At 36.6% G+C, this 13,308-nt stretch overlaps 1 protein-coding gene across 2 annotated transcripts in view; it reads left to right on the top strand.

The window, feature by feature from the left end:
- Nucleotides 1–13,308, top strand: part of LOC135302925 (signal recognition particle subunit SRP54) — a 42,148-nt gene that overhangs the window by 3,247 nt on the left and 25,593 nt on the right. Inside the window, exons 2-16 of one of the 2 annotated variants that reach the window (XM_064423960.1) lie at nt 302–410; nt 1,768–1,859; nt 2,445–2,529; nt 3,467–3,571; nt 5,198–5,264; nt 5,351–5,408; nt 6,090–6,240; nt 7,121–7,269; nt 8,565–8,665; nt 8,771–8,857; nt 9,273–9,346; nt 9,554–9,662; nt 10,438–10,608; nt 11,101–11,196; nt 11,822–12,285. In XM_064423960.1, coding sequence (XP_064280030.1) covers nt 333–410; nt 1,768–1,859; nt 2,445–2,529; nt 3,467–3,571; nt 5,198–5,264; nt 5,351–5,408; nt 6,090–6,240; nt 7,121–7,269; nt 8,565–8,665; nt 8,771–8,857; nt 9,273–9,346; nt 9,554–9,662; nt 10,438–10,608; nt 11,101–11,196; nt 11,822–11,913 — 1,515 coding nt within the window. In that variant the 5' untranslated portion in view covers nt 302–332 and the 3' untranslated portion in view covers nt 11,914–12,285. Of the gene's footprint in view, nt 1–301; nt 411–1,767; nt 1,860–2,444; nt 2,530–3,466; nt 3,572–5,197; nt 5,265–5,350; nt 5,409–6,089; nt 6,241–7,120; nt 7,270–8,564; nt 8,666–8,770; nt 8,858–9,272; nt 9,347–9,553; nt 9,663–10,437; nt 10,609–11,100; nt 11,197–11,821; nt 12,286–13,308 lie in introns of those variants that run through there. The other variant, XM_064423962.1, reaches the window with a different exon arrangement.

Below are 13,308 nucleotides of genomic sequence, written 5' to 3'. Positions count from 1 at the left end.
TGGACTGTTTTGTTTGGTTTTTTTCCATGGTGAATTCAATGCACATTTGTTGCATTGAATAACAGTGAAAACAGTGAAATCCTTCCTAATTGAAGTGTGGTATCTCTCTTTTTAAGTAGGCCATCAGGATTGCCTAAAATTAACTTCAGGCCAATATTTCCTAAAAATAACTTTAAAAAGTAAAACTTGTGCACTTTCTGGAATGCAAAGTAGAATTCTTACTCAAAAGTTACTTGAATAATTAATTTGTGAAGGCATAGCTTCAACTAGTTTTAAATTTTATCTTTAAATTTTTTTCCAGATCCTTCTGAGTCGTACTTGAAGCCGCCAAAATGGTTCTGGCAGATCTTGGAAGAAAAATAACTTCAGCATTGCGCTCACTGAGCAATGCCACAATTATCAATGAAGAGGTATGTAGTGTACAAATGTGAAGACTTTAGCACTGGAAAAGTTCTGTGGAAAAGTTCTTAAAGGCTGATGAGAAGCTTGAAGTGGGCTACCTAGACTTTTTCTTTCCTTCAAGTACAATTTCTGCTAAAGGTTTTGACCCCCTAACAGTACTGCCAGAACTTACAGCTGGATTTATACACGGGTCACCACCTCAGACATAGTGGGTCCCATGGTCAAAGGGTCCTTGAGCCTGGTGGCTGTATTCAGGGAGGTGAGTGTTCTTGGGAGGCAGTGTGTGCCTAAGTTTGGATGGAAGGTAGGTGCCTGCTCTGATTTATGTGTGTGGGCACAAGCAGACTATGCAGATGTGGATTAGGCTGCTAGGAACTGAAATGTGGAAGATCGAATGTAAGCTTTGCTGTCTGAATTGTGAGGAATTTCCTGCATTTATGTTCAAACCAGTGTGTGGTTCTGGAATTTTGTTTGGCTTAGTATTGCCTGCATTTTCTCTAAGTAAGAGTTTGAAATTAGAACTCAGTGTGTTCTGTCATAGGAGTTCAATGCAAGACGGAAAACTAACTAATGTGATGGTTTCAAAGTGTCTCCGAGTACACAGATTGCTAGAAATTCTTTTCAGGTGGAAAGATGTGTGGCTTAAAGTAACTAAAAAATAGCCTCATTGAGAGCTCGAGGGTTAGAACTTATGTATAGAGAAAATGCTTTAATGTGTCTTCTGCCGGGAGACAAAAAATTCCTCATTGAATTAAATACAGCCCAGTTTAATTTTTTCATCAATGGAAGCTTTTATCTTGCAAGAGCTCAAGATGTGAAAATGAGGCCATTTTTGCAGGTGTTACTTTCAGAAAAATGTTTCTATTCAAGACATTGAAAACTCAGAATAAGCAGAGTTTCTAGCTGAGGCACCTGCTTGCCTAAAAGGCATACAATCAGAGCAGCAGGCCAGTTACTGAAAATGCAGGTAGCAGGGTGTCCATCTTTAGCTGAGGAGTAGTGTTACATAAGATTTTTTGTGTACTCTCTAAGGAGTACCCAGAGGGGAGTCCAGGAAGTCTTGCTGCCACATGAGCTGTTGGCCATAATGCAGTAGGAAGTGTTTTGTGTTAGTGTTCTAGAGTGTGCAGTTGTTACAGTTGAGAACCCTTCTCTTTCAGATTTAAATTGTTTTTACGTAGGAGCAAATGCACAGACTTTCTTTGTGACAGTTGATTTAATGGTAGGACTACATGCATTTAATTTGTGAAAGCCATGGTTATATCATAAATAGACTTTCACATTCTTATTTTGACCTAATAGTGGCCTGATTAATTTCTCTGTATTGTAAAACAATTTTTCTGATTTTTCTTTTATACTCCAAAGGTTTTAAATGCTATGTTAAAAGAAGTATGTACAGCATTACTGGAAGCTGATGTTAATATCAAACTTGTGAAGCAACTTAGAGAAAATGTCAAGTAAGTGAAATAATCAAAATGCATTTAACTTTTGATATTTGTAAAAGTTGTAATTTGAGGTTACAAAAGAACAACTATAATTTGTAACTTAATATGTTGGGGTTTTTTTTTAGAAACACCCAGATTACTTTCAACAGGAAAAGAGCTGTTTGAACTAAATGTTTATCCAGTTCCATCAAAAGAGTCTTTGTTCAAATTTAGTCATTTATTGCTGTTACAGGCTTGTTTCAAAAATCTCTTGCTGTCATCAGTTGAGTTGTCTGATAAACAAGTTCTTCATTACTTCCTAGACACATCATCTTCACATGTTCTTGTGCTGGCTATAAATAAATCTGTGTGTGTGACTAGCACTGTTACTTTGCCTATTTTCAGATTAATTTAGGTAAATGCAAGTCTGAAAGATGCATTTTAGAAACCTGTTTTTGTCCTCTGCATAAGAATGTCTCCAGTGCATGTCACTTCTTAAGTACATCCTATCTGAAAACTCAGAACAAATCAGGGTGCTGTTGCAGTTCCAAAAACTTTATTAGTGGTTCAAGTGATGCTTTAAGTTATGCTAGTGTTTCATGCTTTTCTCAAACTCAGGTCTGCAATTGATCTTGAAGAAATGGCATCTGGCCTTAACAAAAGAAAAATGATCCAGCATGCAGTGTTTAAAGAGCTTGTTAAGGTAGGACTTCAAAATTCATCACTTTCCTTGTACAGTCTGGGCTTGGCAGTAGTGCAGTAGCAAGCCAAGCTCTTAGGTGGTTGTGTGGTACCTGCAGTTAGGTTTTCTGATGTGAAAGCACAACTGCAATACTGCAAACAGCAGTGTTCTCATTGAATTACACCCTGGGCGTTTCTCAAACTAACTTCAGTTTAAGCTTTAAGTTCAATTGTTCTTACTCTTCAATTGAAATATAAAGACAAGAGTAAAGTACTGCTAGTTTCTAGACTGGCTCTGGTTGTCCCAGAACACAGCTTTGCTACCCTGTTGTTCCACCTACTTACAAGCCTTTGGCAGAGTGATAAGTAACAACCTAGCAGCTCAATGCAACATTTCTCATTAATCTGCCTGCTTGGTCAAATCAGGACTTGAGTATCTGTATTCTGCCCTCTTTCCAATTTACAGTGTAGTTCTTTTCTTCTTCTGTAGTCAGTGCCCAGAGATATGGTGGCTCTCAGGAATGTATCTACCTTCTACTCATTTCACAAGTGAGGCAGCAGCCCTAAAAAGCCTTCTGTGCTGTAGGATTCTCACTAGAAGAAGCCCATCCTGAGCAGTGACAAGAGGGGTGGAGGTCACCTTTCTGTGTTGGTTGTTATCCTTGTGCCATGTATACAGGCCATCCTGACTGTGCTTGGTGTTAGAAAGAAATTAATGTCGTTGTTGTTGCACCATTATTATGCAGAATTATTATGCAGAACATTATATACTACAGATACCTTGTAAAGGCTGTTGTTGTTCACTGTAAATCAGAAAAATCTAAGCCAAATTAAGATGAGACTGTGCAAAAACTGTTTTTCTCCTTTGAATGTGAAAGCAGGCACCTAGCATGACTGGGACACCAACTGTCTGTGCTTTTGAAATTTGGTTCTGCTATCTATGTTACTCTGTTCTTTAGCTTGTAGATCCTGGAGTCAAGGCATGGACACCTACCAAAGGAAAACAGAATATTATAATGTTTGTTGGTTTGCAAGGAAGTGGTAAAACAACAACTTGTTCAAAGGTAAGTGCAGTGGATCTCTTTGCTTGGTTTTTGGTATGTTTGTTGGGGTTTTTTTTTTTTTTGCTTGGGGAAGCTGGTGGTCCTTGGGCTCCTTAGGTAGGATTGGCTTGTGATCTGTGCTGGTTTTGTTAGAAGGAACGTTCTGACTCTCTGCCATGCAGAGATTCATTTGCAGAGAGGTTTCTGAGATGAAATGAGTGTTGAAAGTAATATTCTTTTGGGGCAATTTATGGCTTGTAGGACTTCCTTCAAAGATTTTTCAACTGAACTGTTGATGAAACAATAAGAGAATCTTTTTTTGTCCTTTTACTTAGTTAAACCACAACGCTGTAGTTCACTTTCTAGGTTTAAGACTAAATACTAAGAATGGGTGTTCATTCCATTACTTATTTAGAAAAAACAGTGGAATTTGGCCTTTTTATTAGATACAAAGTATCAGTTAAGTGTAAGTTGGTGATGTGAAACCTCTTCCAGCCCCAGATTCATTGAGGAAACTTGTGTTTGTATTTTTTTAAGGCTAAAAAAAGAATGCTCTGAATAGATGTATGTTCACATCTGCAACGAGGCCTTCCCTGTTTGTTAGTGTAAGGTCAAGCAGCACACCATTCCTTGTGGGATTGTCCCCTTCCTGTGACAGGAAGTTGTAATCTCTGCCTTCCATTTTCCAGGAGCCTCCTGGACTGTTTGTGCTTCACTGTGCTGCTTCTCCAGTAGATGTCAGGGTAGTTGAAGTCCCCCACAAGAACCAGGGCCTGTGACTTTGAGGCTGCTTCAGGCTGTCTGTAGAAAGCCTCATCCACTTGCTCCTTCTGACCAGGTGGCCTGTAACAAGCACCCACAACAGCATCACCCTCACTAATCTGCCCTATTGTCTTAAACCATAAGCTCTTGATTCACTCATTCACCCCAGGACAGAGCTTGATACATTCCAAGTTGTGAGGAGAAATTATCCTGTGGAAAAAAGACACATCTTCATTGTTTTTTGTCATCTCCTTTTGAAATGCACACATAGTGAAATATTCAGTATAGCCTCCTCTGATTTCAGAAGACTTTCTTAGTGCTTATGTAGGTGAACTTTATTTTGTATGTTTGTATTTGGTCAGTGTTTTGTGAATATATGTAGCACCTGTGAAGCTGAGTGTTGTAGGAAGGGTAAGGATCCTGTCCAGTGCTTTAAAACATGTCCTTTCAATGGAAATATCTTTGTTCCTCTGAAAGTACAAAAACACAGAGCTGTACAAGTTGTAGCCATTATGGCACTTGATATTGAAGTATTGCTTTGGGTAGCTTCTACATGCTAGTCCAATCTGCAGTATTCACACTAAGTAGAATTCAGGAGTTAGTAAAATGGGAACTTAAGTTATTTATAGTCATTCCTAGAGATTGCCATTTCAAGAAAAGGAAATCAGAAGCAGAGTCAAGCAGGTGTTTTCATCTTGCCATTAATAATTATTTATAATATGCTTTTCTAAATAATGGCCTGCTAACCATGAAGAGTCTTACTCTGTGGCCTCAGTTATAGAAGGGCTGGCTTGAGTTTGTGTCCTCTGTGTGTGACTTCAGGCTGTTAGAAGTGTCATGTCAGTGGGACTTTGCTGTAACCACTTGTTTTGGGTTTCATTTCAGTTAGCATACTTCTATCAGAGGAAAGGCTGGAAGACTTGTCTAATATGTGCCGACACATACAGAGCAGGTAACACAGCCTTTAATGATGTAGTTTTCTATCTATAATATTTGAAGATTTCCTTAAATAGTCCCTTGACTATACCTGTCTTACAGGTGCTTTTGACCAGTTAAAGCAGAATGCCACAAAAGCAAGAATTCCTTTTTATGGAAGGTAAGCATCTTCCAGAAACACTTTGGAGAACAATTCAATTTCAATTATGTATTGTTCTCTTCTGAACATTTTACACTAAACCCCATCTAGCATGGCCTAATTGCTTTCATTTTAATAATATATTCTGAGTAATACTTGCTCTGATCATATGAAAATTCTGTCCAGTTCAGTATATTGCCAGGAGTAGCAGGTAGGATAGTGTACAAAGAGATCAGCTGTCCAGGAATAATTCCCTATAGTGCTTACTCAATGTATAGCAGTTCAGACTTGTACCAGGCATGGCCAGATTTTTGAGAAGTATCTCACAGATCAAAGGATATAATTTTTAGATGCTTAATTTTTATTATCACATAGAGACAGAGGTGGACCTGAAATGTCTTTTTATAAAAGAGTAAATAACTTTCCCCTAAGATTCACTGAAGGTGAACTGTCTAGATGCTCAGCTAAATCTTATTTGAGAGGGTCTTGTAGAACTTACTGCAGCTTCCAGCAGGTGAGACTTCAGGCTTTGTGCTTCAGTTCACTGAGCAGTAAGGGTAAATGGTTTAGGAAGACATATTTGTAACCAATTTTTGCTTTACATAAGAGGAGTTCCCTCTTGAAATCCAGATAGACTTAGAGTAAACAAGTTTATAGTCAAATGATGAAATTCTGAATCTCTTTGTTTGTCTTTTTGATCAGTTATACAGAAATGGATCCTGTAATAATTGCTTCAGAAGGTGTTGAGAAATTTAAGAATGAAAACTTTGAAATAATCATTGTTGATACAAGTGGACGTCACAAACAAGAAGACTCTTTGTTTGAAGAAATGTTACAAGTTGCTAATGCCATAGTGAGTAGTTTTGAGAAATACAGTAATTTGGCATATGATGATGGTTGATTAATCATTATTCTAATGTTCTGTGTGCATTTTGCTTTAACTCCTAGATGATATTAGAAATGACAAACAGATATGAATAAGCAAAGGCTGAATGACCAGTGCTTCTTAGTTTTGTGATGGTTTTAATTCTGTTCTTCTGTTCAAGGGTGCTTGCATATAATCAGACTGCCATTCCTGCTTTAACTTTCCCTTTTCAGGATCTTTGCATTGAAAAACTAGATGAAAGAACCAGTCTGGTCTGGTTTCCCTTAACTATGAATACTAAACTTTCTGTGATTATCACAAATAATTGCACTGAGACAGAGAAGATGACTGGATCACTTTCAACAGTTTTGATATGTAAATGAAGCTGTTGTTTCTATGGGTTTTAAAAGTCTGGCTATTTGTTTGATTCTGTGGTCTTGCATGACAATATGACACTTCCCACACAATTCTTGGTAATGCTAACTTATTTTTAGTGGCATGGATGTCTTAAATATCTGAATGTAAAACCAAATGGAAGATGTTAGCTATTAAATGCTTTGTAGATACTAATTATCTTATTGGCTCAAGATACTGGCTAAAATCACTTGAATCATAACTAATAAGCACAAATGTATTAAATTGTAATGTTTTGTGTTGTAGATAAATCGTATAGTCATTCAGCATCAGAATTTTCTTAATGGTCCTTAGATAATACTGTTTATAAAACAGTGGTCCTGTTTGAAACCCTAGCATACAGCTCTTATATACTGTTATTGCAGTAAGTTCTGCTACTGAAACTATAATAATGATAATGCATGAACATTGTTTAATAAAACAAGAAATTATTTGTGTATCTCATTTCTCCTAGCAACCAGATAACATTGTTTATGTTATGGATGCTTCCATTGGCCAAGCTTGTGAAGCTCAAGCTAAAGCTTTCAAAGACAAAGTAGATGTAGCTTCTGTTATTGTTACTAAGCTCGATGGACATGCCAAAGGAGGTGGAGCTCTTAGTGCGTAAGTACCAGTGGTGCTAGAATAGTGTCCAACATCTGGCTGTGCACAGCCAGCTGTGAAATGCATTAGTGTCTCACAGAAACCTGTCCTGGGGACTGTCACTGTCACACTGCACAGAATCTAAGTCACAGTCACACTTGGATTCTTATCCTTCTTCTAGTGGGTAGGATCACCTGTTGATGATACTTAACATCAGCCTTCAGTGATAGGATGTATTTTCAGTACAGTAGTTTTATTGTCACAGGTCAGACTTTTGTCTTCTGAAATCAGCATCAAGCAATATTCATTGCCTATTGTGTATTAGGCATTTTTCCAGAAATACAAATTTTGGCTCAATAGATAGGACTTAAATGAAGAATTTGCACCTCAAGAGATTTTTTTCCAAAAGGGGAAAAACTGTATCTCATAATATGTGACCTTAAAACTATAATGCAAATCAAACTTCTGGATTGGCAGTGTTCAGAAACTTGATGAAAAGTTGTCTGCAGTCATACTTACCCAAATTCCATTCTTGTTGGACTTCCCATGTTCTGTATCTTGGCAGAGTTTTGACCAGAAAATGCTACATTTTATCTTCAGCCTTATCTGCAGTGATACAGCTTGTCTGGAGCTGAGGTGTTTTGTCAAAAGAACTGACCCTGACTTGCTAATTCTCTGCCTGTCTTTGACCTGAAGTGTTAAGAGTTCCTAAATTGCCATATGTATTTTGCTTTATTTATAGCATAATGTTGGAAGACTAAAGCTTTTGGTATTTTCAGTTTCCTCTTGTTCAAGTTGTCGTATGCTTGTGTGCTTTAAGTGTGCTGTGTTTGCTCTGTACTGTCTGTGGAATGGAAACTAAGTTTTATCTAAAGGATAGTGCCAGTGTGGTGGAAAGGTTCTGAGTTTTCTTATGTCTGAGCTTTTTCCTGTGTTGAAAATGAGGTTGTCTTTTGTATGAGGTACCTTGAAGAAATTGTAATCAATGCCTCTCACGTGACAGTATTATGATTAGTATCAGTGTATGTATCAGGAATATCCCAATATTAGGATAAACTGGAGATGATTTATTTTTCTTTCTTTCCTCTCAAGTTTCTTAAACTCAGCAATGAAAATTAGCAAATTGTACTAATTAGAGAAAAATCTTTTTAACTACGAGCTAAACATCCAAGTGCTGGATGTTTTTTCATTAACACTTTGAGGAGTGAGGCAGATACTTCAGACAGAATGCATAGTGTTGATGATGCCTAGCTGATTATAGTATAAAAGATGGATGGTGTTTGAGAGGCCATTTCATAAAATATATTTTATTGCAGAGTTGCTGCCACAAAGAGTCCTATTATTTTTATTGGAACTGGCGAGCACATAGATGACTTTGAACCCTTTAAAACACAGCCTTTCATCAGCAAGCTGCTTGGTATGTCCAATGTACAACTGTACTTGAAAGACACTTAGAATTGGATAGTGGAAAGTCAAAGTGTATTTTTTTAATGCTAATTTCAGATCTGTTTTCTTTATCCAGGTATGGGTGATATTGAAGGATTGATAGATAAAGTAAATGAATTGAAGTTGGATGATAATGAAGCACTCATAGAAAAGCTAAAACATGGTAAGTTATTCCCAAGGCCTGAATAGCAGATGCATTACAGTGACCTGACCATGGCAGGTTCTCTGTGATAGAGGCCACTGAGTTAATTTGTGCTGTGTGTAGACACAAACAGCTTGTTCATGTGTACAGTGAAGAATAGTTATTCTTTCTCCAGTAAATGTGACAGCCAACTAAATTGAGTTATGTTTTTCAAACAATAAGTCTGTCAGACTACAACTGCAGAAAAACTAGCTTAGTGGTTCAGCATGTGCCATCTGAAACTGTTTAGCCATATTAGTAGTGAAGAGGTTTATTTATCTGCTTATCTTGTAGTACAGTATTTACCTTATGAATACAATGAATAATTTAAAAAGGAGAGTAAGAGCAAAATGCTGGTGTGACTTCTGCTAACTTTTCTTTTGTTGTTGTGCCTCAGGTCAATTTACATTAAGAGATATGTATGAACAATTCCAAAACATCATGAAAATGGGACCATTCAGTCAGATCTTGGTTAGTTATCCCCAAAATAATTTTATTTTAAAACTCTTAATTGAAATTTGTTATAATCTGTGTTCTGTTTTTTAAAAAGATAAAATTATTTGCCTACTGCAGTATGCAACTACTGAACTAACAGTTGCTGTCTATTTTTCTTTCTACTTAGTTAAAGTTAGCTTTGCCTATTTTGACACAGCTTTTCTTTTCCATTCTTGAAACAAGGGCATGATCCCTGGTTTTGGAACTGACTTCATGAGTAAAGGCAATGAACAGGAATCAATGGCAAGGCTAAAGAAACTCATGACTATAATGGACAGTATGAATGATCAAGGTAATACAAATTTCACCCACACTTTTTTTCTTGATTGTTGAACAAGCATATGTAGAGAGATCTTTCTGGAAACAAAAATTCATATTGCAGCATGTACAATGACAGAAAATGATAATAAATATTTAACATTCTTGGGAATAGCAAGGAGTGCATGTGTCTCCAAATTTCTTAATAAATCTAAATATCTAGAGATAGAGCAGCAACAGGCAAAGTGTCTTGTATAGAGTAGGTGGGCTTTAAAATCATTTCCATTCTATTGGAAATCAATGTGCTTTTATTCATTGTATTGTAACTGTTCAGAAATTATTAATGCTATACTTGCAAATTAATAAGACATGTTAATCATTAATCTGGCATTGCTGTCTTTTTTTCTACTCGCCCTCAAATTTACTTGGTGACATAGCCTGGTCTCTGGAATTCAAAGTGTTGTTTCTAGTCCACCTGTAATTCCTTTACTAGTATGCTCTTACCCTTGTGCTAAACCCATTAATATGGCTCAAGACCAAGTATCCCAAGAGCATAATTTAATCACACAGCTTTTTTCTATCATAGTGATTAACATATGAGATAAGAGATGCTTAGTATTACTTCCTAGAATATTATGTCTCAGTAATTTATGTGAAATTTTGCATTGCCACTTTTAAAACTAAATTTTTATTTTCTGGCTGAAAATTAAATTCTCAGAAAGGAAAGCAGGTTTGCTGTTTGTTACCAATTGTAACAGTTTTTAATGTCAGTGACTCAATGGATTTTTCTTTTCCACACTGTAATGCAGAACTCGACAGTACAGATGGTGCCAAAGTTTTCAGTAAGCAGCCGGGAAGAATCCAAAGAGTAGCAAGAGGCTCTGGTGTTTCTACCAGAGATGTTCAGGAGCTTTTGACCCAATACACTAAGTTTGCACAGATGGTGAAAAAGATGGGAGGCATCAAAGGGCTTTTCAAAGGTAAAAAAAACCCAACCAAACAAAGAACCCCAAACTGATACCTAAAATTTATTACCCCTATACCCCACCCTAAAATGTATTAACTAAGAGGGGGAGGTCACCTGATGTGTGTATACAGAGGAAATGAGAAAATACTGATTAGGGAGAGGAGAAAATTAGTTGTAGCTTGCTCATTTTCATGATATTTGAAATTTCTTTTATGTCACTGGTAAGAGCTGCACTGTTCTTCATGACACCAGTGTGTAACTTAGCAAGGAAAGCAACTGCATTTCTGTCACTGCAGACTTGATTACTACTACAGTACTAACACTTCACTCTGTTATGTGGAGTGCAGGGAGTCTTGATCCTAAATGGGCTTCTAGTGGCTGATGTAGTAACTTCTAATAACGAGCTCATTAATATGAATCTAGAATAAGAAGGTAACATTTGGATTTATTTTATTTCTAGCACCATTTGTTAATCCTCTTTCTTACAATTGCTCTTTTTATTTAGGTGGTGATATGTCTAAGAATGTGAACCCATCTCAGCTGGCCAAACTGAATCAGCAGATGGCAAAGATGATGGATCCAAGAGTTCTTCATCACATGGGTATGTGCTGACTTTTTATAGCTTCAAGGGAGGACTGTCAATTATAGTGGAGCATTTGAGATACAGAAGTGAGGAAGGGGATGGGAGACTATCTGCATTATATATATCAGTATGAAGTATTTCTAGGGTTTCTAACAAGAATCAGAAAGTTGAGTCCAAATACTATGCACTTAGCAGTGCTTAATCTAGTCTTTCATTTGGATTCAGGTCTCAAAATGAGCATTTGGAATAGTGAAAGATGTCTGTGGTAAAACAAATCTTCCTAGACTTCCCTTCTCTTTGAAGATTTGCTCAAGTAATTAAATTTGACAAGAGCAACTTTAAATAAGAACTCCCATAACTGAACCTTACTGATTGTTAATAGTCATTCCATCAGGTTTTTTTCTTCTATGTAGTTCTTAATGCACAAGTAATCTCAAAACCTACTTAAAGTCTGGTGTTTTGCAGACCTTTCTGTAATTACTCCATTCTTTATTTTCAATAGATGTTTCTACCTGGTTTGACAGTTTGGGCTTCTGCCTTTGGATATTACTAGAATAGTGTGTGTACAGTAATGATGGCTCAAGCAAGAGAGCTGTGCTTCAGAGTTCATTAACACGTTCATGTTCTCACTTATTTTCTGCAGGTGGCATGGCAGGTTTGCAGTCAATGATGAGACAATTTCAACAAGGTGCTGCTGGGAATATGAAAGGCATGATGGGATTCAATAATATGTAAAGAAGCCTTAATATAAATGGACTTGGTTGACTCTTCATTGCAACTTCAGTGAATGAATTTGCTTTCTTCCTTTTTACAGTGACGAGAGAGTGGTCTTTTGAAATCTTATCCAGGCTTCTCAGTTTCTACATCTAATTTCTGAAAACTATTTTTGCTTAAATTAGTTTCTCTCCACTAATAACTGATGGCACAAAGAGCAATTCAATTTAATAAAACAAAATCATGATGTAAAATTTTAATATGTAGAGACACTTTTTAATCGTTTACATCAAATGGCAGCCATTATATTTGTAAACAACCCTGATCTTTGGTTATAGTAACATAAAATGTCACAAATATACTGTAAAATAAAATTTAAGTGGTTATAAATAAGGGAATGGCCTGTATCTTCAGTTCCTTTTAACTGTCCTTTCAGTGTGTAATAAGATTGTTTTCTTAGTTTGACTGTTGTGTAACTCATGTTTGGCACAGGTACTATTAAGAATAGTTCAGTACCTGAAAATGTGCTGTTGGTGCTCATCTGTGGAGCATTCTTAGAATGTGGATGTGCTGTGCTCAGGTTTGTACAAGACTTTGGTGTGTAGAATTTCATCATTCTTCCCCTATACACAAAGAATCAAAGGACTGAAAAAATACAGTGCAGATACCAAACTGTCTCGTATGCTGAAGATAATCTTCATACCAGGCTGCCAGTTAAGCAGTTCTTTTGTTCTGGAGGTAATTTCTAAAGCATATTAGGTGGAATTCCATGCTGGTACTGAACTTTAAAACAGAGATAGCTGTATTTAACAGAGCATAGTGCCCCAATTTAGCTGCATTCTGATCTTAATTTCCTATAGCAGTTTAGTGTTTCAGTTTACTGTGCTGGTGTACAAAGGGTAGAATCCACAGGCACACTTCAGAGTATGAGTAGACCAAGATGAACCTTGAAATCCAACATAGATCTTGGCAAATATGGTAAGATCTTGTATCCTTATCTTAGGGTAAGAGGGTGTATTGTAAATTTTAATATACTGCAGTGTTTAGTGTGTAAATGGACATCTATTGCTGATGTCTAGATAAAAGTTAAATGCTGTACTTAAAACAATTGGGTCCCTCTGTCAGCCAGTTCTCTGAGATGGCAGCTAACAGGGAATGTCTGATATATGAAATTAGACTCTTGCACTAATAAAACATAAGCTATGCTGTAATGTAGTTTATAATGTGAAACTATCCTGCTTGATTAATGGTATGTGTTCAGTATAGGGAGGATGCTGAAAAATCTTCCAAGTATGTCATCTATCTAAATGCACTGCATTTTATGTATAACATTAATCTGCAAAATGAGCAGTTAATTTGAATCTCTGTATTTTAAATATAACAAAATGAGTCCTTGCATATCACTAGTTTGTTGGG

This window comes from Passer domesticus, chromosome 6, assembly GCF_036417665.1.
Source record: "Passer domesticus isolate bPasDom1 chromosome 6, bPasDom1.hap1, whole genome shotgun sequence".
NCBI lineage: Eukaryota > Metazoa > Chordata > Aves > Passeriformes > Passeridae > Passer > Passer domesticus.
The sequence above is the reverse complement of the archived record's forward strand: the minus strand, read 5'-3'. Positions and strand labels throughout refer to the sequence as shown.